The sequence below is a fragment of the Epargyreus clarus genome, unplaced genomic scaffold (assembly GCF_041222505.1).
Source record: "Epargyreus clarus isolate Ecla_fem2 unplaced genomic scaffold, WU_Ecla_fem_2.2 ptg000004l, whole genome shotgun sequence".
In the NCBI taxonomy this organism is placed as follows: domain Eukaryota; kingdom Metazoa; phylum Arthropoda; class Insecta; order Lepidoptera; family Hesperiidae; genus Epargyreus; species Epargyreus clarus.
Window position 1 is genome coordinate 11497950 of NW_027332212.1, and position 26446 is coordinate 11524395.

The 26446-nt window shown below is 33.7% G+C and overlaps 3 protein-coding genes across 4 annotated transcripts in view; 2 read left to right on the top strand and 1 right to left on the bottom strand.

The window, feature by feature from the left end:
* Positions 1–17475, top strand: part of LOC140757144 (uncharacterized) — a 41444-nt gene extending 23969 nt beyond the window's left edge. The window contains exons 12-21 of the mRNA XM_073092680.1: positions 5975–6204; positions 7127–7289; positions 8846–8969; positions 11094–11239; positions 12117–12235; positions 12853–13012; positions 15012–15152; positions 16186–16312; positions 16772–16892; positions 17291–17475. Of these exons, the coding sequence (XP_072948781.1) occupies positions 5975–6204; positions 7127–7289; positions 8846–8969; positions 11094–11239; positions 12117–12235; positions 12853–13012; positions 15012–15152; positions 16186–16312; positions 16772–16892; positions 17291–17426 (1467 nt within the window). The 3' untranslated portion in view covers positions 17427–17475. The remainder of the gene's footprint in view (positions 1–5974; positions 6205–7126; positions 7290–8845; positions 8970–11093; positions 11240–12116; positions 12236–12852; positions 13013–15011; positions 15153–16185; positions 16313–16771; positions 16893–17290) is intronic.
* Positions 17476–19959: 2484 nt separating this feature from the next.
* LOC140757145 (uncharacterized) lies at positions 19960–21345 on the top strand. The gene is made up of 2 exons (XM_073092681.1): positions 19960–20401; positions 20933–21345. The coding sequence occupies exons 1-2, from the start codon at positions 20197–20199 to the stop codon at positions 21343–21345; spliced, it is 618 nt and encodes a 205-aa protein (XP_072948782.1). The 5' UTR covers positions 19960–20196.
* Positions 21346–22633: 1288 nt separating this feature from the next.
* The window catches only part of LOC140757563 (uncharacterized), a 234764-nt gene continuing 230951 nt past the window's right edge, over positions 22634–26446 (bottom strand). For both annotated transcript variants that reach the window (XM_073093329.1, XM_073093328.1), the window contains one exon: positions 22634–26058. In XM_073093329.1, the coding sequence (XP_072949430.1) occupies positions 25819–26058 (240 nt within the window). In that variant the 3' untranslated portion in view covers positions 22634–25818. The remainder of the gene's footprint in view (positions 26059–26446) is intronic.

The following is a 26446-nucleotide window of genomic DNA, read 5'->3' on the forward strand; positions in this document are numbered from 1 at the left end:
TGGTAATCAATCCTTAAAGCTGTTCAAGTGCATAATACTTGTAATATTTGATTTACTATTAATTTTAATAAAACATTTTAATTTTGACGTAAAATTCCAGATTTCACCTATTTGATCAGGTAAGCTAAGTATTAATCAATTTTTGAAACAAAACAGAAGAGTTAATGTGTATTAAATATAATTAGGTAAACACTATGATTACTTTAAGAACTTATTTGAAAATACGCACCACTAAAGTAGATTAGATATACATATGTAATACATAATAAAGGTAATAGTATAAATTATAATAATCACCAAAAGACCTTCATGGAGGGCGCCGTTATTTTTAAATTAGGAACGAGAAATGTTCCTATTCCACGACGTTATTGGCTGATTTAAAAAAAATATAACACGTGAAATGTTAAAGAGTATTGCAATCTTAAAATTTCATTTAAGTAATTTTAAAATAACATTACAGAAATAATTTCATTTCAGAATAACATTGTACAAATATTTATACTAAACATCTTTGCTTCATAATATTATGTTACATGTGTAGTATGTTGTAAATACCTATATTTTATGCCCAATAATAAGTTAATTACATTTATAAATTATCTAAATATCTAAACGCCTTTGTCATAAAAATATACCTTTTTCTTCTTTATAAAATGAATTGTTAATGCACAATCCATATTGTTTATACAAAATGTGAACTTTGTTTCTGTACGTCATATCCACGCAACTTTGAAAGGAAACAAATTATTCGATTCTTTCACTGTCAATAAACGGAGCTGCCCTTGATCTTTACCGACACTATATTAATTTGTTCTTTTAATTGTTGATAAACAATCTTTACAATTCGAAAAATATTCCCTATTATAAAAGTCTTATTACGTCAATTAATACATTGAACATTTTGAAAACAACGTGCATTCTTGTTTTTTTCGTATCTTTGCGCTGTCAACTTTTGTATTTTTCTTGGATTTCATGACATAAATAGACAATTATGTAATCTCAAATTATCAGTGTCCTATCTCAATATATTTTATGAAATAGCACGATTCACTATTAAATTATATTAATATTGAAATAATATTAATAAAGAAATGAATAAAATCTTGAAAATGAAATGAAATGAACATTTACTCTGAATACAATTTGATTACAAATCTTTTTACTCGTAGTAAATCATAATATGGACGTTTATTACGCAAATATTTTATTTAGATTACTTACATAAATCTAATTGTTCACATCTTAATAGTGTCTTTGTTATCAGTTCAACAACATCATAATAAAGTAATTATAACTTGCAGATCACGGTCAATTAGTAATGTAGGTTACCGCTAATTAGGAGACTAGTGTTAATTTAGCAAAACCTCTAAAAATTCATATGCAACGTGTGAATCGCTGCAATTTCAATGTTACACGTGCGTACGATGTACGAGGTACGAGGTAAGATATATTTACTCAACGAAATTTACCTACGTATCTAACATAATAATATTACCTACTTACAATTCAATAATAATATTACTAGTTAATTGATAATATTACTTAGTCTTCTGTAATTTAAAATACGTGGATTACCTATCTATCATTCTATTAACATAATGGATTGTTCCACAGGGAACTAAAAATATAAAAATGCGCGTAATTAAAAAAATATATATTTTTGTTAATTGTTAGGGTGGTGATCCAATTGTTTACAACTTTACTATTAGAAGTAAAAACCAAAATGATATTAGGATTTAATTGTATGCATGAGATAAGCAATTTCGTGACATTTTAGGAATAAATAATATTTAACTTGGCTGTATAAGTAACATTACTTTTATTATTAACTTGAGTGTGATTTAAGAATATAAATAATATTTGTCTATCATTATTGGCGGGAAATATAATACGTATACCTAATGCCTAATAATGACCTAAAATTATTTATTATTATAAAATACTGCTACTGATACATTATTTTATTATCACAATGCGTAATATATAATATAATTTTGATAGGTGTAATTTCGTCCATATTGAAACTAAATACATATATTGGCGCAAACGCGGAAGTTTAGAAGTTGCAAAACAAGTAGGTAATGGTTCATACTAAAGTATTTTTGTACATGGCAGCCATTTTTATTATCATAATATTATGATAATTGATATATTGGTTATAAGATTAAAGTGGCTACTGCCGCCATAGATTAGTAAAGATACTTCGCCGCCTTGAAATTGAATGAAGCCACAAATGGCTTATTAGTAAGTTTTTTTTTAATTCTTGACAAATAAAAACATTTTTAGAGAAAATTTACGAAGAAATGACTAATACTGCGTAATTTACATAATAAATAAATAATTATTTCAAATATTTTAGGGACATTTTAGCACGAAGACGTGGCAAAACTCTTTTAAGCAACTATTCAATTCTCAAAACTGGTTACATTTTCTTGTTAGGAGTGAGTAATCTTTACTAATATATGACTGCCGCCTATGGATATCTGCAATCAACGCCAGATAGGTTTAGATATTCCCACCTGAGGTCGGTTGAAGATGCGCCTCGAACAAGTATGCCTCCCTTACCACATCCATCAAACTAGACCAGCGTTTAACGCTGCTGTTATTAGGCAGAAATAGGTGTGGCGGTGGTGGACTCGTGGTTTTACCAACTTAACATTTCGTGTCGGCGACAATCAGCGGCTATCGCTGGCGACTGACAGCGATTTTTGAATCACATCGAAATGTGCATGAAACAGAAAAAAACAAGGAAATGTGGATGAAGTTTATACAATTTATTCTAGTATTTATAAAAAAAATAGCCAAAGGGCATATTGTCTGATGCCAAATGGTTATAGCCGTAAAATAAAATAAATACCTGAGCTGGTGGTACACCTAAGCGGGAAGGTCAGGAACGCGATGGAAAGACGATGGTCTTTTCAACGATGGTGTGTGATAATCTTGATAATAAGTAAAGTTTGGGTAGATTTATGCAATTTGTGAACAACACCATTAAGTATATAGTTTAAAATGCAGATAGGTATATATGCAAAAAATAAAGCATGATTTTTTACAACACTTCATTATGTACTTACCGTAAACGAGGCAATGAATATTAATGTAAATACGTTATAACAGGATTTTATATCTTTGTCTAATTTATTAAAGTAATATCGTAACAAGTGAGATAAATTATCGTTTGATGCTTCGTTTACTTTTAAACTTATTTAAAAAATATTAATGTAACGTAGCTATCCTTTACATAATTATGTAAGGTATGAAATGAAATGAAATATATTTATTTTGTATAGGCCAACGACGGCACTTACAAATTGTCAGGTACAATATTTTTCTTAAACTACTACCGGATCGGAACGCGACCTCTACTTAGAAGATCCGGTAAGAAACTCAGTAACTTTGTCTTTTTTTTTATAATAATTATTCTCTTTTTTTTAATGCCATCATTTTTACATATAATTAATAAAGCATTAGCTCCAGTATCTTTACTTATCTGCTTTACATTTATCTAAAAAAGAAGTTTGTTCAGCAAGATACGCTACACTTTGACATTTTCTTAATTAATTAATAATTTTGTTATTGTTGTATGTAATGTAACAAATATTTTTGAATATATAAACATTTTTAAATGACAATAGACGTCATCATTTGCTTAGATATCAGGCTCTTAAGTCAGTCGATTGTTGTTTAAATTTGAAATTATTTATATTTGTAATATTTTTGTCAGTCTTACACTTTTGTTAAAGTAATTATTCGTATTAATTTCAGCCTTCCATATTGGCGTTAATGTCAACTATTAGTCAAGTATCAATTAATTGAGTACTAATGAGCTGTATCAACCTGTTTATTTTTTTTCATTTTTGCTCGAGCCTCGCCCTTACCTAGTTTTTATACTTTATTCACATCTTTAACTTATGAAGCTTGTCATGTAACAACCTTACTCGTGAGACTTATGACTTAGTTTCAATAACGAGCAATGACAATTGACAATGTAAACGAGGCATAACTTAGCAACAATTGGTTTGCACGAGCTTACGTTTTACCTTGATTGACGTCTTCGTTCAAGGTTAAAGCGATAACGTTATTAAATCAATTGTTTATTCATTTGATCGGTCGTTTGTAGAGCTTAAAAATAGAACTTATAAAAGCTATGTTAAAAGTTTTTTGGGTTTCATGTTATTTCCATATCGCGAATAGAAAGGCACTGGAAGTTATAGTGATAGTTCAAATTATAACGTAGATATAGTATAAGCTTTTTTCTGATTTATAAACCTCACACATACTAGGTAATGGCTAAGGTATGTTATTGGTGCACTTATATTTGCAATAATTCATCCTTAAGATTGACTAGGATTCCCTTTAATAAGTGTATAGGTAAAGGTTTAAAGCTGCAATGATCACTTAAAATGTAATGTACTGTATGTCGATTTGCTAATTCTGCTGTAGCTTGAACAGATAACCGTTTATTTTTGCTGCAAACGGGTACCTATCATAGTTGACATATCAAAGGAACAAGTTATATGGTTTTCCCCTGTGCAATAATAGTAATGTATGTACCTACTAGTACTGTACTAGGAAATAATCATTAATTCTGTACATTCGAGATTAAAATTACTTTATACAATTTCATTAATTAGTAGCAGATTTTTTTAAGGTCCCAATAAATGTACCCTTTGGTTGATCATATTTGAATACCTATCCAAATTTACCCTTTAAGTTCAGAACTTGTACAATAATACCTATTATACCTAAACATTTTATTTGAACAAAATGAACTCGTTTGACTTCCGGCAAGGAAAGTCGATATTTTTTAAATTTAATAATACTTATAGTTTTATATTTTTTATCAGGAAATCGGCTCCGTGTCTCATATTAGCATTTTCGTTATTCTCTTTACTTTCGGATTTCGAAAAATAATCGAGGCCAGTATCGGTATGGTTAGGTATCCCTCTGTTTACAGTCTATAAGTGACGGCGGTTTGCTATCAGACTGGCTAATTTGTTAGCCTGCTAGTTTTTAATAAAATATGCAAAGTAGATCGCATAAACCTGCTATTTAATTACAATTCTGTTATTCGTTTACTGCATTGAGAAGGGCTCCACGGCCTTCAAGCTACGAGATAGGTTTAAAATTTAGGCCCACAGAGAAGTGTAACAACACAACATATAACATCCTAGAACTCCCCTCTGAATGGATAAACCGAAAAAAACTCTTCGACCTTAGACCAAAGTAAGTTTTTTACCTGAAAGCCACCCTTATATCTTGAGTCATTAACTACATTTTAATTTATTTATTTCAAATTACACTTTTACGCACAATATAAGATGTTTACTGTGGAGTTTTGCTACATAATGTAGGTACACCGTTGTGAAACTACCCAGCCAAATTCAAGTTGTAACTTAATCATGTTGGCGGCAGTCACGATATTTCTATTATATGTAACTCAAAACATGGCTAGTTAAATAGGTTACTGTGATAAATGTTGACGAAAGGAGCTTTATATTTGTTGCAGACAACATAACTATATACAGAATTCACCAGATTAGATTAGATGTTAGATAAGTTATTTTAAATTACACTTTATTAGATGGATTTATGTTAGTTAAGTTGAAGTACGGAAAAGTATAATGTAAAGGTATAAATAAAATTGAAGCAGGTGCGTGCGTTAAGTAGGTATTTTCCAAACCAATTTATTTCTGCTCAAAAATATAAAAACGAGCTTAAGTATTACCGACAAGGATGTATACTACAATGTACACAGTGAAATGAAGATGTACTTACTTATTTGAAAAATACTGACTATGTCATGGTACTAACAGGCCAATGAGTTTATTAGATAAACGCAGTCGCACATGTCTTGCATAAGGGCCTCCCACTAATTAGCTGAGTATAGGTATTCCACCGAATCAACTGTCGTTTTGCCAGAACATGAAATCACAAACTAAAATGACTCTTAGTTACCTTTATCAGCAGGTAAAAAATGCCAGCGTCCCGCGAAGTGGTGTTCGGCTCAAACGAGAAGTGGCGGATCAACCGCAACATCTTCGTGCTGGGGTTCGCGTTCATGGTGCAGTTCACGGCGTTCCACGGCGCCGCCAACCTGCAGAGCTCCGTGAATACTGACGCTGCTGCAGGGACTTTTACACTCGCCGCGATATATTTCTCCCTCATTCTGTCCAATATCTTCCTGCCGGCTATGGTTATCAAGTGAGATTTACTTTTTATCTGGCGAGAAAAGTTGTTGCTATTGCAATAATTTCTATAAGGGTTGTAACAGTATATATGTAACTGTAATGATAAGATTGACCACATTAATTCGACAATAAGCTGATTTGGTTGAAAGAAATAGCTTCTTAAAGATGTATCTAATAAATATGTACATATGAAGGCAACCGTAAATGAATAAATAAGTTGATAAGGATGAGTAGACATTTTTTTTATTGATATAATTAACTGAAACGAATATTTAAAAAAAATGTGATAATAATGTCCTGTATTTTATAATCAAATTATTAATAATAGGAAAAACGTAAATCTAAGTTGTGATTCCTAAAATATACAAAGACGTACGACTGTCTACAAAACAAGCCGACGTTTGGAAGGTTAATCATTTAGCTGCACGCAATTGGCTTCACGCACCTGGTCTATTACCTCAATGTTAGTAGTAAGCTTGATACGTTAACAATACGAAATGCATATTTATTAATAAGTTCTGCAATGAAAACCGAGCAATAAATTAAAATGAGTCAACTTGTGAGTTTGATGGAAATAAATAAAAGACCGTAAAGTAACCATAAAGGATATCAGTATTTGAATAAAGTGCCGCCCATGGACATCTGTAATCAAACCCGATAGGATTAGATATTCCTACCTGAAGTCGGACACAGATGCGCCACGCTACCCCTGAGGACTAAGCTGGAATGCCTCCGAAAAGTATGTCTCCCTTACCACACCTTTCAAACCGGAACACAGCAGCGCTTAACGCCGCTGTTATGAGGCAGAAATAGGTGTGGTGGTGTCGGAGTCAAACCACAAAGGGTTCTACCACCTTTCAAAGTAGTAATAAGGTTCCATTTTTACCCTTTTGTGTACAGAACCCTAAACAGAACAATAATAATTTTTCCAACAGATGGCTCGGCTGCAAATGGACAGTGGCGGTGTCTTTCATAGCGTACATGCCGTTCATAGCGGCGCAGTTCTACCCGCGCCTGTACTCGCTGGTGCCGGCCGGGATGATGGTCGGCTTCGGAGGCGGGCCGCTTTGGTGCGCTAAATGCACCTATCTTTCTGTTGTGAGTACTTTATTCATTTATTTTAAATGATACTTTAATATAAGATTGAAGGAAACGACCAATCCACCTAATAGTAAGTAAATGGTCACTGCCGTAACTTAGATTGGTAATATATTAGGTAAAAGCAATTTCTTTTTTACATAATATAGGAGTAGCATGGAGTAGCATGTCGAGCATGCAGTACACATGATGCTAAGTTGTTACTGCTGCCCATGGACATATGCAATTAAGCCCAGGTAGGATTAGTCATTAGATATTCCTACTTGAGGTCAACCACAGATGCGCTACCCCTGAGGACTAAGATGGAACGCCTCGGAAAAGTATGTCTCCCTTCCCACACCCTTCAACCCAGAACACAGCAGCGCTCGACTTTACTGTTAATAGGCAGAAATAGGCGGTGGTGGTGGTGTCGCCGGAGTTCAACCACAATGGGGGTTACCACCTTTCGAATATTTATATCGAGTCCCAACTGGACCTTTTATATCTTTCAGGTATAAAAATTGTATACGTGGGTAGGTTTAAACTTAGCTGAAGTACATACAATAGGTATGTGTTGTGTGTAAAATTGTTTTAAGTCTTGTCAAGTATTCAAACAGCTTATCAATCAGCAAGAATATAAATACCTATATTATTCACAATCGCTATTAAAAAAATAATTTACAATCAATGGCGTTTCGAGTAGGTTGTAGGTATATGTTAGAATATAAAATCATGGTGAGATATCAAGTGGATTCTTCAACGTACGCCGATGGGATTTAGTGTTTAGAATACATTATTAGCAATTATCGTCATAGAGACCAAAATATCTCTTAGCATCTGATCTGAATGTTATTATCAATATCCGTCCATCTAGTTTTCCGGTTGTATGTCCGCGATGTATGTAATATATATTGACTTAGTTATGTAATAAATTGTAATGCAAATTACAATTGTAACTATGTGGTACTAAGAATACATGATTTTTTGTACTTGTTAAATAAGGTACAGGTTAAGTATATAATTACGTTTTACATGCTTTTATTTAACTTGACATTCGTATGTAACATATTTTTTATTATTTTGAATTGGACTAAAAGGTTCAGTTTCGTTTTATTACTCGTAATTTGTGTGTACTCACGTGATTACCATGTTATCTTACTTGTAGGATTTCCGTCTCAAACTGTCAATGAAAATATCATAAGGTTTACATATGTTTATAAGTTCTCTGAAAAACGAACCTACATTTTGATGATGATGATCATCATCAAACCTCTATAGTCCCGATGCTTCACCAATGCACCAGTCTCTTCTCAGAATTTGAAGGATAAGGCTAGGCTTTCCAAGTGCGAATTGCTAGAGTTGACATACTTTAGATAATTTATTTTAAAGATCTCTCAGTTAAGCACGTTTCACGATGTTTTCCGTCGTCGTCAAATTTTGAATACGCACTTAAGTGAACAATTAGAAATGCGTGTCTGGGCTTCGAACCTTGGAGCTCTTGATTGCGAGGCTGCGTTTTAACGATTAGAGTAGAAATGACGATGAATCAGTTCAATGAAAAGGAGTATATATTGCAGGTAGCAGAACCGTACGCGAAATTATCAGGAATATCCGCTGAAGTGTTGGTAGTGAGGTTCTTCGGGCTGTTCTTCATGTTCTACCAGATGGCGCAGATATGGGGCAACCTCGTGTCTTCAGCCAGTAAGTTTGCACATTCGACTTACTTAAGGTGGAGTATGTTGGATATTTTTTACAATTGTAATGATGAAGTGTGTACTCCTTTTTTGAAAGACGTAGATTTCACCAACCCTTAATTGATTCCCTTATTCGTATAGTATAGTAAATGGAATATCCATTTATTTTATAATATAGGAGTAGCAAACGAGCATGCAGTCCACCTGATGGTAAGTGGCTACTGCCGCCCATGGACATCTGTAAGCAACCCCAGGTAGGATTAGATATTCCTACCTGAGGTCGACCACAGATGCGCCGCTACCCCTGAGTACTAAGCTGGAACCCTATTTATAAATAAACCCCGTTTAATTTTGTGTTCAACAGAGCTTATGATATTTAATGCTTTTTGTAATACTTAAACTTTAAATAAGTGTGCAATAAAATTAAAGTCTTATATAATTATTTACCAATATTGCAATTGTGAATTACGACTCAAGTAGCTGGTTAAGTATGACCATGAACTATAACTATAATAGTACATATTCGTAATCAGCGACAAACAAAGTCAATTAAAAATGCTAAAAGGGTAAAGTTCTTTGACCTAGTTTCCTGAAATAAACGTGCAATGTAAGCCATAATATCAACAGTGACAGCTTAGTTGTTGAAACGCGTTCTTTAAATCGAGGGGTCCAAGCTTCAAATCCAAGACCCAAGACCTGATTTCTCTAAGTTATTCGTTAGTGCGTATTAGAAATTAATGATCACTTGCGGTGATAATGGATAACGGTGAAGGAAGAGGATCGTGAGGCAACCTGTTCGTTCTTTAAAAAAGTTCTCAGAGGTGTGTGAAGTCAACAATTTCTATAGCCTAAACTCCTCCCACTTCGAGAGAGTACCCGTGGTCAGCAATGAGACAATAATAGGTTAACAACGACGACTATATTATAATAAAATAAATAAACATTGTTATAGCCTTAAATCAATATTTTATGCTTTATTATATAGCAAATGATTGCTACGTTCTACGCATATATCACCTTGAATTGGTAATTGTTACGAGTGTAATTGTAACTAAATCTATTGTCAATGCTAAAACTCGGTTGACCGCCTCAACAATGAGGTCGTAAGCTTTCGCAGCGGATACTTTCCTACTGATAAGGATCTGTAGGAAGTTAGTGCGATAAAAAATCTATTTTGACTTCAGACAGGAACTTAATAAAATTGGCTTATATGGGCTTACAAATTAAAATTTTATTTACGATTTTTTGACATCGTACCAGGAAATAAATAAATAATACCTACTACTCATAATGATTTAATTTCGGATTTATATTAACTGAATTTTTGATTGTCTACTTTTGAGCTAGTCGTTTTTAAAGGTCTTCGATTAATTTATTGACGGAAACTTTCATCGCAGATTTTCCTTGAAATTAAACTGATATATTTATGACACTAAAACTGTACTCGTATGCTCGTGACACAGTATTAGGTAGATACTGGAAACGTAGTAACTACTTCTAATACTTCTTTGGTATGTTGGATAATAAAAACACCGTTGGTTTAAATTAAAATAATAATTGATTGAAATGTATTACTAACATTTATTATTTACTTTATACAAGTAATTTTTCTCTTCGTTATCATTTAAATTTTATGCGTAATAGTCTTTTATGAAGTAGCCTCGATCTAGAATATGATTTATAGAAGTAGATTTCATTGATTGTATGCTAAATGTACAATTGTACAATCGTTACTATAAGGCCGATTTGCACTATTAACTTAGTTAGACATAAGGATGCATAATATAATAGTTAAAAGTTATTTTTTTACCATAAAGATAAACGTACACGAACATTTATTTATTAACCTTGGTCAATTACCTACTTCAATTTTATTTATTTGTAACTTGTATGTTACTTTACATTCATAATTCTTTATTTTCACGGCAGAACGATATTACTTTTATTAACAATCATTCTTTTTTTAAATGTTGGATGTAATGCTCGATAAAAATAGAAAATAACTAAAAATGTTTACATATCGAAGCAAGGTAGATAACCTATCTTCTATTTTTCTAAATGCTTTAAAAGTAGGTTAGGTAAGGTTCGATTGAAAGATTGGTAAATTTTATGAAATAAATACTTTTTCTAGTCCTATCATCTTCCCTGGGAGAAGTGACGTCATATCTGAATGAGACATTGGCGCCGAAAGCATCAGCGTTAGTCAACGTTACCGAAATGAAGCTGGACTTCGGCGCGACGTGTGGCGTTAACTTCTGTTCTGGCTCCATGGCACAAGTAAGACATTTTCTCTTTGTGTTTTGGGAGGATTATCTTTCTATGAATGGAACATTGGCACCGAAAGCATCCGCGTTAGTCAATGTTACCGAGATGAAACTGGACTTCGGCGCGACGTGTGGAGTTAACTTCTGTTCTGGCTCCATGGGACATGTAAGACATTTTTTGTGTTTTGGGAGGATTATCTTTTATCATATCTTTATTTGAGAGTAGGTACATATTATTATGTCGTCGTAGATTATTTGGTTAAGAAATAAGTTTTCTATATCTACAAATGCGAATAATGTGTTTGTTTAACAAAAGTGTCACTTGATCTCGATGTTAAAATTACATGTAACATAACCATAGATGTATAATTTTTTCGCTACGCTAATATCTATGAACATAATCGCAGTGATAGCCTAGCGGTTAAGAAACTCGGCCTCTCGATCGAGGGCTCCGAGGTTCAAATCCCAGGCACGCACATAAGTTTGATTTTTCAAACTTATGTGCGTATTACAAATTAATTATCACTTGCTAAACGGTGAAGGAAAACATCGTGAGGAAAACTGCGTACCTGAGAGATTTATAAAAAAAAACTCAAAGGTATGTGAAGTCTACCAATACGCACTTGGCCAGCGCGGTGGACTATGGCCTAATTCTTCTCATTCTGAGAGTAGACCCGTGCCCAGCCACTGCTGTCCCAATACTGTCCCACTACTGTCCCACTGGACAGTATTGGGTTGTTGATGATGATGATGAATATCCATGAACATAACATAAAATTATCGATAGGCGATTGGTACAAAGATACATTTCGTTTTTTTTAAAGTGTAGTTTTAACGATTAAGTGGTGTTATTAGTTTGTAACGCTATCCATTGCTATATTTATGTGCAGGAAAATGTGAATCTGAAAACTCCGTCGGCGCTAAAGATACAAATGATAGCAGGCATATACCTGGCTTGCATGGTGTCGGCGTGCTTGCTCGTTGTTGTCGGAGTCGATTCACTTACAAGGTAAGAATTCATGTCTTAAAGTTAAAAATTAAAAGGATAAAAGTTTTGATGTTTTCATGATTATACCCAAAATAGATAAAGACTATAATTTTATAGTTGCCCCTAATTTTGTAGTTTTATAATGCCCCTATGTAAGTAGTGGAGGCCCCTATGCTTAATATAATAATTTTCCGAACTGCCAATAGATAAAATTATTTCAATATTATTTGAAAAAAAAAAACTTAAGTAATACTGTGGAATAAAACGTGCTTATGAATTGCTGACCTGTTAAATACAATTTACGTTGAAAATAACGAACCGTTCCGTTCAACGTCGTTGACGTATTTAACTAGTTAATTTCTATTGGGTTAACGTTGATTCGTTGAAATTGAATCAACGGTTGATTTAACTAGTTCGTTGATTCAACGACCACCGCTAACCTGTTGAAATTTTGATATTTATTCTATCCTGGGGGCCCTTTATGGAGGCCCCGAAGCAGTAGTAACCTTCCCTCCATTAAATCCGGCTTATGCCATCAACGGTCTGCTTTGCTGGCCCATCCACCTACTCCCCTAAGTCCGGCTCTGATGCCACGTAGCTATATCCATCAACGGTCATCTGTGCATCTTTACATTTAGGTACAACGCGGGCCGCCAGCCGGCGGGGCAGGGGTTGTCAGGCGCGCGGCTGCTGGCCGTGACGCTGCGGCAGCTGCGGCACCGCTACCAGCTGCTGCTGCTGCCCGTCATCGGGTACATCGGCGCTGAACAGGCCTTCATGGCTGCGGACTTTACGCAGGTACGATCCGCAGGTTAAGCTGGCTTCATTAGCGCAGAACAGAGCACATTGGCTGCTGACTTTACCTATATAGCTAAATAAGTTATAGCTAATAGTTTGAAGGTGGTTATTTGTGGTTCGATTCCGGTGGCACCACCGTTACACCTATTTATACCTCATTACGGCAGCATTAAGCGCTGCTGTGTTCTGGTTTGAAGGGTGTGGTAAGTGAAACATACTTTTCCGAGGCGTTCCAGCTTAGTCCTCAGCGGTAGCGGCGTATTTGTGGCCGACCTCAGGTAAGAATATCTAATCCTATCTGGGGTTGATTACAGATGTCCATGGGCGGGAGTAGCCACATACCATCAGATGGACTGCATGCTCGCCTGCTACTCCTATATTATAATCTAAAAATACATTAAACGGAGCACCGTTCAGCGAAACAAGTATTCATAGTTTGAATTCATTCAAAGTTCATTCATTGAATGTTGTAAGTTTGATTTAAACTTTAATTGTTAGATTACTCAAGCTTAAAACTTTAAAATTACATTTAGAATTTTTGTATTGGATACTCTTTGAATTCTAGTTTATAATAGCAACTCAGTGGTAGATTTTTATTTTTAAAGATAAATGCAATTCGCAATTTACTCAAGTTAGTTACTAAAAGTCTAGTGCGAAAATATTTATTCGTTAAGTTGATGAAATATCCTTTAACAAAGGAGGTTGTTAGTCTGGTTGATAGGTATCTGTCTATATACCTACCTACATAAGTTGTTTTAATAATGAATCATAGGTTTTTATTTGTAACACGTTATTCTCATTATTACATATTTACGAGTACGTACGGAAGTTTTAAACCAACGCAGTTTCGTTTCAAACCTACTTATTTGCGGTTAAGTGGGTAATTTTACGGTGTCCCGAAGGTCAGGCCAAGTGTCGACTTGACCGCTCCCTTTGACGACAATTTGAACGAGTACATAGACATATTATATGAATAATAAACTAATTTACATCCGCATAGTATGCCTTCGTTGTACGTGATAACATGTAAGGCGGGATATTATTTTTCTATTTATTTATTCCAATTTATAGGATTACATGTGAAATAAGGCAGATTACAAAGTAATAGGTAGACTACAAACTACAAACATTCATTTAGAACTCGGTACTTAGGTTCTATTCCCTCCTTATTATTAATAATCAATCTCTTCTTTGCCTGCAATAGATTGACATTTGACAATGTATTTAGGTATGTAAGACATAAGTTATTATTTTTTGATTTTGGAAACAAATGCAAAGATTAAATGCCAATAACGGGTGTAACTCGTACTTAACTTTAAACCGTTTTCTTTTTATCTGTATTTACGTCTTACATTAAATCTCATGGATGATTTATTATGTAATGTTTTGTTATTATTTATACATAAAATTAATCGTTGGACCCATACTAGGCTATTTTGTTTCGGATAACCAACACCTTTTGAAAAGTAATAGCAATTTCGCATTGTAGTTAAATATTCTCAAAATAGTATATTTGCGCTTTATTAACATTCTTTTACCAAATTTAATCGATCAAATCAGACCTCAAGTCGTTTTAAGTTAAGTGTTGTATTGTATAATATACTATTATAAAAATAAATAAGTGTGGCGATGATACGACACTTCAATCTTCGAACCATGTTTTGATTGTTATTGGGGGGAACATGGTTTATTGGGGTTTTTCGCCGTTTCTTCTCCACAAATAATCTTAAACAAGGCCATCGCCAGCGGAATATCTAGGTTTTAGTTTGTGAAGGTAACAGAGGTTTTTGCATTACTAGGTTACAGGTAGCGAAAAAATTCAAACTCTATGGTTGCAGGTGTTTTCTTTGGCATCGCCAAATGGTACAAATGTAATGTGTTTTTTTCAATTTCCAGGTAATGCTGGTCTTTCCTGCCCCCTCTCGACAACACACGTACCTACTTTCTGTTAAATATTTTCTTGTTTCTCATTTGTGATTTTGCGCGTTAAATGTGTCAGGCGTTCGTGGGTTGCGCGTACGGCATCAGCAACATCGGGTTCGTGATGATCTGCTTCGGCGCGTTCAACGCGGCCGCCGCGCCGCTCGCCGGCGCGCTCGTCAAGACCACCGGCAGATACCCCGTCATGGTCACCGCGCTTGTGAGTATTGGTCGAAGGTTGAAGAGGTTGGGAGTTGTGGTTGCTTCTCGTAGTTAGGGATCAGTCAGCTTACAGCAATGGACATGATGACAAATTCTGAAGTTCTATAATGTAGGTACATGTCTATTGATTCCAAAAATCGTATTATTTCGGCAATAAATTCAGTATTAACGGAAATATTAGCATTTTTAAAACTAATTTTGAATTAAGCGCGAAAATGCTCACGGGTGTTATGGCGTCCGCGAGTGACGTTACGCTTCAATATCCCATAGAAAAGTTCAAGCAATACGGTGACACGCCAAAAAATGACGTCATTTCGCCCCGATTAGCGTTTTAGACAAGATGGCCGACTGCATTATTTTATACTTTTATTTTATTGAAAATATAATGAATCCTAAACTTTTTATTAAAACTGGGCTGTTTTTGAGAATGCTTTCAAGATATTGTTTTTAAGTAAATCATTTATTTTTCGATTTTTTAATACTGTCATCATGCACATTGTCCAATAGGTATTATCATACAATTCTGCATGCTGAATCAGTGTACTTGTGAATATGTAATGAATGTTGGACGATAAGACAGGTAGGACATCTGAAAGCAATCACTAATGTATTGCCACTCCTGATGACTAAGCTAGTAATCAGCAACCACTTTTAGCGAAACTCGAGAACTGCTGCAAGTTAGAACAAGAACCAAAATGAATGAATTCCTCGTTAATTTTACCTAAAATGTTTGGCAAATGTTTTATTTTAGCTTTATTTTACTTTGCAGCTTTTATAGTTATAAAATACTGGCTGACCCGGCAAACTTTTTACCGCCTCAAAACCTATTTATCAAATATATTTCATATAAAATATAGCCTATGTTACTCGTGGATAATGTAGCTATTGAATGGTGAAAAAACTTTTAAAATCGGTCCAGTAGTTATTGAACCTATTCATTACAATCAATCAAACAAACAAAGTTTTGCTTTTTATAATATTAGTATAGATTATAGGAGTAAATTTCTAGGTTCCTTTTTCCATATTTTCAGCTTCTGAACTTGATCCTGCTGAGTGCGCTGCTACTATGGAGGCCGGATCCCGAGCAGTGGCTGGTGTTCTTCCTGCTGGCGGCCATCTGGGGCACCGCTGATGCTGTGTGGCTTGTACAAGTTAATGGTAAATTATCAATTAGTATGTTATAATAGTTTAATTGGGAATTTGAGTGTTGACAAATTTGTTATATTGTAATACACTAGACCTTGAGCGATGACAGATTTGCCATTTGGTCCCAATCTTTGGTTTTTCACTGTTCGCTCTGTTCATCGTACATATGTTTCAGTAACTTATATTATTCTGTTAAAAAATTAAATTACTACAATTAAATCAGATTAATTAAATTATTTGGTTGTACTATTAAGGCCTGGAAAGGAAAAATACACGCCTGCGAAATCTCTACGATGTTTAAACTCTACCAACCTGAAGGTACATCAGCGTGTAGATCTCCGAGTACTACAAGTTATCTTTTAGTTAAAAAAAAACTCGTGCTCAATAAAATCCCGGTGTCTTGGATATAACAATAATTAGATGATGAAAGAGACTTTCAATCAAGAGATATAAAACATAGTGTTATTATAGCTCTGTCGGGTATCCTGTTCCCCGGCAACGAGGAAGCGGCGTACTCCAACTTCAGGCTGTGGGAGTCCACCGGCAGTGTACTGGCGTATGCTTCCGCGCCCTATCTGTGTGTGAGGACCAGGTATGTTGACGTTTTCATTTTAAAGGCCTGTTTTACTGTTTTGATTTACATTTTACATTTCAATTTACAGAAAAAAATCATCACTTGTTTAGCGAAAAGACACTTTATGAAGATAGGACGTAATCAAAATTAATCTTGAATTATTCGCGATTTGACAGCCACCCGGGTGGTATTACCAAAACCAGTGTTTAAAACACAAAAGATAGGTTCTAGATCTAGAAGTCTTGATTAGTCCTAATTACTATGTTGATATTATAAATTACAGTTAAAAAATAAATTTTAAATAATATTTTCAATTTGTCGACCCTCATAGTATTGTTTTGTTGATATCTATTCTGCGTGTCTTCCTGCTTGTCTCGGTATTCTAGTATAACTTTATTTGTCATTTCATATTCCAGGCTCTACATCCTGATCGGATTATTATTACTGGGTTTCTCCGGCTACTCCACCATCGAGCTGATGGAGTACCGCGTGAAGCGAGCGCACCACCGCGAGAGGAACTTCGAGCTCGTCACCAAGAAGGCTGGAGAATAATCGGCAGCTGGAGGAGAAGCTTGGAGAATATTGGCAGAAGACAGGTTTAAGAAGTTATTGCAGTATATTTATCACCAACATGATTTTATAATAAAAACTATCACAAAATGTTAGTTTTTATTATAAAATCATGTTTGGACGAGTCTAAAAACAAGTAATTTAATGTTATTATTTTAATATTTTTAGTACAAAACTATTAGAGAGGAATCTAATAAATTTTTGTTTAAACATTTTAATAGTCTCCCAATTGAATTGAACTGAATCAATTGAAGGGGCGTAGTGTAGTCTGTTTCAAGCCCGTTTTACCATAGGAAAAAAGTAGTTTGATTTTTTGTGTATGTTTGATTCAGACAGTCATTGTATTTTAATTAATATTATTGATATATTTTGCAAGAGAATTATTTAATGCGTAAGTAACCTTATAACTAAATATATAATATAAGATAGGAGTTATTTATACAATTCACATATTGCTCCCATATTATATCCCATAAATTTGGCGTCAGTGTCAATCCGACAAAATGCCAATCTATTATCATAGGGGGTTCCAGGCAATTAAATAAATTGGATATGTCGTCAGTCTCACCTGTCACGCTTGGAAACACTGTCATCCCTTTCTCATCTACAGTCAAAAATCTGGGTTTATACATCGACTCAACCTTAAGCTGGACTACGCAAGTTAACGAAATAAGCCGATCTGTCTTTGCAACGTTACGCTCCCTTAACCGGCTCAGGAACTTTGTACCTGTGGCTACTAAAAAATATTTAATTCAGACCCTAGTTCTCCCCATAATAGATTATGCTGATGTGTGCTACACTGACTTAAATGAGGATCTTCTCAATAAGCTAGAACGTCTTATCAACTATTCTATACGTTTCATTTTCTGTCTACGTAAATTCGACCACATTTCCTCTTATCGTCGCCAACTTAAATGGCTTCCAATTCGTGAGCGTAGACAGTCTCGTGTACTAAACTCTCTTTTTTCTATTCTTTTCGATCCAGTTTCTCCAGAATACCTGAATTGTAAATTCAGGTATCTCTCGGATTCCCATGAGCGGCAGCTCCGTTCCTCAGCTTCTCTTGCCCTTGCTTTTCCATTGCACCGCTCTGGGTTTATATCAAACTCTTTCACGCTCCAGTCCATCCGTTTTTGGAACTCTCTCCCTGAGGCTATCAGAAGGATGAAATGCAGGACTTCTTTTAAAAAAGGAGTGCATGGTCACTACATGAATCAACTCTTGTATTAATTTTTCTAGTCTTTCCTTCTTATTTATATCTGTGTATGTATTTTAGAACCTTACGTCACTTTTCCTTTTCCTTCTCGTATTTCTTCTTTCTCTTACATATTGTTTCTTATGCTTTTATTTTATAACGTATTTTTGTTTTTCTTTTCTTTTATTGTTGTACCGCTTTTATTATTTTCTGCACAGCCCAAAGGTTGGCTGGGAGATAATGCTTTTAGCATTAAGCCCGCCTTTTGTTCCACAATTATGTTTTGGTTCAATAAAGCATAAATAAATAAATAAATAAATTGCTATATTAGGAAGTACCTTAATTATAAAATGTAGGAGTACCTACATAATAAGTACTTGGAACCTACAAAGTAGGTATGTACTCAAACCTCCTTTATTATAAGCAAAGCAATAATGAAATCAAATTCTTTGCTTGGGAACTGTATCAGGCGTTTCTTTATGTAATTTTTGATAGACGTAACAAATTTAAAAGAAAAACGTTTAATTCCTATGCACTTATTTTTCTAAAAATAACAATGAAATTATGTAAATTAATGTTCAATAGTTAATTTAATTATTGTTTTTTTAACTTCATAATACTTTTTAGAAAGGTTAGAGAAGACATTGACATTATGTTTAATATTAATATGTGTAGCAGCTCTCTTTTATTAATAGTTGTATTTATTTTATTATTGCATGTTGTTGTTAACTTTACGCATATAGTATATAAATAGATGATAAATAAGAAGAATAAATACTAAGAAAATAATAAAATGGTTGTCGTAGGTTAGTTGTACCCACTTAAAAGATTTTTTAATTACATTGTTATGTATTTTTGAATTTTAATATGACAATTACTTGTAAAAGTTGTAAATAAATTTTTGTTCGTGTACAAAAGTTTAAACAATATTCACTGTAGAACATAAATCTATTACCCGAAGTCCTCCTTGATTTTAGGAGCTATTGGCTACATTTCAGAGATGCTTATGCTACTATATTGTCGTTTAAGCTACTGAATAGTTGACTTAATTGCTGTTGTCTTTTCTCTGCTACGCATCGCCAGTATCAAATCGCTGAACAACGTTGTACAGCCAAATCCATGAAATACAAATAAAGTAAATAATAGGTAGATATATAATAAAGCTAGTAACACATAGTTTATACACGCTATACTACGTTGTCCTGATCTCCATAATGTCGTTTAAGCGACCGACGCGCTTTGAATTAATTAAAAAAATCAGTTAAATGTGATTTTTCCAACGTGCAATAATTTTCAACACGCACTACGATTTACAATGCACGTTTAACCGCAAGTCTGAAACCGCAAAAAATGTAACACATTGCTTTCCGTACACGTGCACGTTTTTTGTTACATTTCGATCGCGGCTTGTTTTAGCGCGTTTATTGTGTCCATAGTAGCAGTATGGCGGCGCACGCCTTGCGTTTAACCGCATTCGGTTTTTTATTCAGTCTCGACTGGCGAGCGCACAGGGTAGACGTATTTGCAGTGCTAATATAAAGAGTTTGTGATATAAGTATGTCGTCCGACTCCGAAATAACTGTAGACTACGAAAATGTGTCTAAAATCATTATTAGTGAAGTAGAAAAAAGGCCGGCATTATACGACAAGTCGTTAAAACAATTCAGAGACAGAAATATTAAGGCCCGGCTTTGGGAGGAGGTATATCAACATGTGTGCAGGGAATGGCCGAGATTATCGGAGGCAGAGAAAAAAAATAAAGGTATGTACCTACACCGTAATTTGAATATTGAAATTCGTTGAAAGTTTGCGTTATAGTTTATAAATAACAATAATTTTGACGGTAGCGATGGAATGTAACCAACTTATTTGTCATTAATGTCATTTGTGTCACTGTCACCACAATTTTTAATCGACGTTGAAAGATACGGAAGTTAACAAATACTATAACCTTAACCGATCGAAATGGAGCGGTTAATTTTAAGTGTAGTCCAATTATAGTCCGATTCATAATTAGGTGTCCAAAATGTTAACAAAGGTTGACCTATCAAGAAAATACGTTCAAAATAATAAAAAACAAGATTTCTGGTAAAAAAAATGAAAATATGATATGTTATTGTTTTTTGTTGAGTTTATTAATTATTTTTTGTTTAGTCCAGTTAACCAGTCTTCTTTTATCATTTCTTACAATAAAGGCAAATATAACCACAACTACAAGTATTCAAAATAAAACAATTTTATGCTATATCTTGTAGCTGTAAATAAGATATAATTTGCTCGTTTTTTATTTCAGGAAACTTCATACAGAAGAAATGGAAAAACATGAAAGATTGTTTTGCTAAGGAATTGGTAATACAACAGGGCAAATCTGGACAATCTCCTCCAAAGAAAAAGAAGTATCGCCATTTCGATTCAATGCTTTTCCTAATACCTTCTATGCAGAAACGAGAAACTAGCAGTAATGTAGTGTCGTTTTCTACTCCGGATGTAAATCTACCGTCGTCCGACTCTACTCAGGATGTAAAATTGTCTACTTTAGTTGGCAATTCATATTCCACCAATGAATATAGGAAAGCACTACGAAAGAACTGTTATGACGACGACTATACAAGAGAATACGAAAAGCAATCACTCGAGTTGAAAGGCAAACAGCAACAGGACGATGACGACGAAGAAAAACACTTTGCGCTCAAAGCATTACGCTAAGATAGAAATTCTGAATGTCTTAAAAAATGCACGTTCGCATTCATCGCCATGACCACACGTATTGACTCAACCATCTCCTTGAATATTCTGTTCACTGACAAACACCTATTAGTACTCTTTACAATCTTCATATTTAGGTACAATGTATGCCATCGCCATCAACTATTTCTCCAGCTAGTCATCTCCACAGCCATCAATTACAATTCTGCAAGCACACCTACAAGCCTCACAACACCAGGTGCAAAATATCCACCAAGAAATTGTAAATTCAGGTAATGCGATTGTTAATTATTTCCAGTTTGGAAATCAGTTAATAGAAGACCGAAACTACGCCGAATATTTAAAAATGTATGTAATTATTCCTTATTATAATATAACTTTTTATTGTTATTCTTACGTAATTTGCCCTGTTCAAAAATTTGAAATACAAATTTTCCAATAATAATTTCACTTGTTTTCTTATTGTTATGTGTGATGTGTCTTACGAAATATAGTATCTTCATGTTGCAGATACTGGACCACCTTTTGCAAAACCATCTTTTTATGTCTTTGATTAGTCGATGGACGTACTTACCCAGATTTATGGCGGCTGCATTGTCTACTTTTTATTTCTTGATTTTAAAACAAATGCCACAATACACGCTGTTCGCTAGAAATTCATGATGGTACTGAAATAAAATTAATCCAAAAGCCAACCGCAGTGCGTGTTCGTATCCGTTTTCAGCTATTTTCTGTTTCGCTTGCGTTTAACCGCAATGCGTGCTAAGCCAAAGGGTCGATACTGACATAGTGTTACTGAGGTTTGTGTTAAAGTCCGCGTAAAACTGCTATAGCATGAATATAGGAATGAACAGCGTCGCCATAGCTAATTGTATGACTACACTTGCTTGCAACAACTTCAGAGCGGACTAGCAGTTTGGCGCAGACGATAACTTACTATACCTTACTTACTATCAAAATGGTAACGGAATGAATTAGGAATTCCGTTACCACTTTGGTCATTTGGTCCCGAGAACATTTTGGTCTTCGGCTTCAGCTTAGTATAGATTTCATATATAGAGATCAAAATATTGCATTCTCATAATTTTATATACCTTAGTATAATCGGACATTGTGCATACTATTATCAACCTCAAATATTCGTTCAGCAATTCAGAATATTTTCCATCACACAGCGTCAATATTCAAGTTAGTTGCTTTTCACCCTTAGACCAGAACATAGAAATATGTAGTGCCTTATTTTTGTTTAACATTTACAAAGCAATCGGGTAACAATAAAACAACCGTGAAGTTTCAAATAAATCGTCGTTTTTATTCTTTCCACATAAATACTTAAAATCGGATTGTCGATCCGCGATTAACGCTAAACAAAGCTATCGTTAACTAAGTACCTAGGTACGTGTCTCAGGGAAGTGACGAGTGACTAAATTATTACACACAATTACACAATAAGGCACTTTACACATGAAGCGGTTTTACTAAAAAAAAAATTTTTGTAAATTAATAAAGAATACTTTTGTGATATTTCTTTCTAAAATGTATACGGGTTAGTAATAATTTCAGTGAACTTAATAATTTTGTGCATTTTGATACTTACAATATAAAATAAATAAACAATTCATACAAACGTACAGATAAACGTTTCAAAGCATATTTATTTCCATCCTTATCTTTCCATATAACTAATAAGTACTTTGACCAAATAGAGACGTATGTGATAATAACCGCTACATGAGATAAGTGCCAAAACCGCTCACATATAAATAAATAATACAGACATTACTTCCAAAACATTAGGTTTGTAGCTTTAGAATATATTTTCGATTTAATGTAAAAATTATCTATGTGTAAAATTTATTTAATGTAAATAAAGTACAATAAAGTTGGGATTTTCTAATAAGCTTAAGTTTGTATGTAATAATTTATTTATATGTGAGCGGTCGATAAGTAACAAACATAATTAGGATGGAGTAATGTATTTTAATGAATATTATACGTATTACAAACACAGAGCCCTTGGTTTTATCAACACAAATTTCTAAATAGAGTTTCTAAATAGTGGAAAAGATACGCCACCTGATAAGTTTTCTTCTATTTCTTATGTATAACTGTAGAAAGTAATTTATAATCGCACCTTTATCAAATGGCGTACCAAAACAATATTTACATAACTGGGCACTGTCCTATTACGTTATAATACTCCAAAATTGCGAAGATGACAAAATATTAACATATTATATATCATGGTAGGTACTCTAAAATCCGACAGGTACCACAAACACTGCATTAAATTTGATCCCACACATTCATATTATTGTCATTAATACACGTTCGCCATTCAATACACAATATTCGTAAGTCACTGGTCCGAAATAAAATACGTTAGTTAAAAATAACAAAAGCTGTGATATCAATATCTAAAATTATTAAAATAATAATCACCTATCAACAAATTCGTAATTATCTTACAACTAAATTATTATTGTATTATTATCGTCCGATTTAAAGCGTAGAACCGTAATACTTTTGAAGACGAATATTTATAAATTATTTACTTAATTGATTCATTTTCGTATAGGAAGACCGAGGAAGGCACAAGTTCTCTATAGGACAAGTTCTTCATTATTTATTACCACCGAAATTAGCACCTTAGTTCAAATATACTTCACATTATCTATTTTACAATCAATTCCGAAAATCGCTACAAGTTATAACAAAATATATACTAAGTACAATACACTAAAGTAACTGTTTTGGGAATTGATTGTTATTTTATATTTATGATTACAGGTTACTGAAAAAATGTTAAGAGAAAAGTATCTATTATATTTACTAATGTATACATTTAAATTGGATTAATTAAATTAATAACGTTATTTGTTTGGAAATAATACACTTAAAAGTTTATGACAATTTAATATTTTTCTTTATATATGAATTTAAAATAAATGGATGTATGTGGAGAACATTACTTCAGTAACCTGTATAATCTACTCTATTAGTAACACTAAATAACTGATTTGTCTCTGCGTATTGATGAATATACTATTTTGGCAATTAAGGAGATTACCACAGGTAAACCGTACTTCTACCATAGCTTGAACATTAACTAGCACGATACACCATAACTACAGAAAACCATGTATATTATTTACAAATTACTTGTCATTTAAACAGATTTACAAAAATATTATGCAATTCGGGATTTATTTACTCTGAAAGATCGAGCGGTTTTGACGCTTGAAACAAATTATTCTATTTCTAATATTGTATTACTGTCTTAATTTTTGAAATTATAATTATGATTATACATCATATAATTCAATAATTATAATTCGTTAAAAGTGTATAATTATTTACAAATTGTAGAATACATTAGACGCTCGATCTTTGTTCATAAATTATAAAAAGATTACAATGTTTATACTACGTATACGTTTACACTAAACGTTACTGTAAAAGGTATCATACTGAGCTTTCTTCAGGTGTGGTATAAATAAATGCTGTATAAACAGACGTACACATACATCTATGCGACTATACATCATTGTATAATGTTATATACAAAAGATTTTAACTTTGTGACCCTGTATGTTAAGTGTAGACAATAGTAGCCTCAAATATATTTAAGTATTTTATACAACAAGGCTTTTATGTACAAATAAAATCTACAGTTCTTTATATATTTAATTAGTCCTATCAGGGTCGATTAGCACCGAATATATCTCTCCGTAAGACAAGATTCGATACAAAAAACTACTTTTATATCGAAATTTAGTTTTGTCTAGTTGAATAATTATTTGGACGGCAACATATATAACTATATATTTACATTGAAAAACATCTTAAACTCGCTAAGTAACTCTTAAGCGCCTTAAGTAATAACTAAATGCAAAATCTATAAACAGGAAGACTTAAATGTGGATACGATGACTAAGTTTAGTTAAGGTACATTAACTAGTAGGTTTAAAATAAACATTTTCTATCTATGAAATAGTGTTAAACGTCACTGGCTGAAAGTATACTGGTACTCGATAACCAACTTAAGATTGCGTAGTTTGGATAATGCTCTGTTATTATCACTGGTTTGAGTCTATTATTTTCAGTTAAAATTTAACGGTTAATCTGATTTCCCTTGATAGTTAAAATGGATTTATTACAAATATCAAAAATTCACGTGTTTGCTATCACAGAGAATACGAGTCATATGCTTGATTGTTAAAAATTTTAGTGTGCATTTTTAATTTATCTGTTAATTTGTAGTTCTTCTTATTCTCTATGTTAACAATCACCTGATCAATACTGAAAATCAGTTCGTTAACCCTCATATTTTTTTGTAAAGTTTAGAAAATATGTTTACGTTGCACACAGATTTGTGCTTTCAAGACTCAATCCCACTCAGAATGGAATATTCTATACGTGGACAAATTCGAATACTTTTGTAACCAGTGAAAGAGCTGAGGAAGTCGGGTCCTAACTGGGGCTAGTGGTGTTGCTCCTGGGTTCTGGCTTGAGGGCGGCTCCGTTTATCCGGGGGGTGGAAGCGGCCAGGGCGGTGGTAGCGGCTTGGCACTGCGCGCACGGCTCCAGCCGCCGGGAGACCACCGCGCGGAGCTTCAGCGCTGGCCCGAGCTTCATCTGCAGCATGCCGGTCAGGTGCTCCTCTGTTAGCAGCGGCAGCCCGGACCCATCGATCCTTTGCTCGCGGAAGTTCTGTGGACAATTTTTTTTTGTTAGATTTTTTGTTAAGAAAACTTTAGTAGACATTAGATTAGGTTAAATATCTACAATTATGTATACAAATATTCTATGTAGCTTATAGCGTGATATTTCCTATAAATGAGTATAGTCGTATCGTTTTATTTGTGTATTAAGGACCTTTCGTGATTTACTTTAAAAATTCTTTAGAACGAATTTGATAGATAGTTAAGCTATACCTAAGGCAGTTTATCAGCAATGGTTACAAAGGTCATAACTACAATATTACATCGGAAAATATGATATTTGATATAAAATCAATTGTCAGTAGCAAATACAGATAAGAAATTTACAAATAAAACAAGTCTCCTAATCGTTTAATAAAAACAGAGCTACAGAAAAA

Bases quoted from the DNA above. Each gene is read 5' to 3' on its own strand.
- LOC140757145 (XM_073092681.1), top strand. From the start codon at position 20,197: ATGTCGTCCGACTCCGAAATAACTGTAGACTACGAAAATGTGTCTAAA. The intron at 20,402-20,932 runs GTATGTACCTAC...TTTTTATTTCAG, and splicing joins GGCAGAGAAAAAAAATAAAG to GAAACTTCATACAGAAGAAA.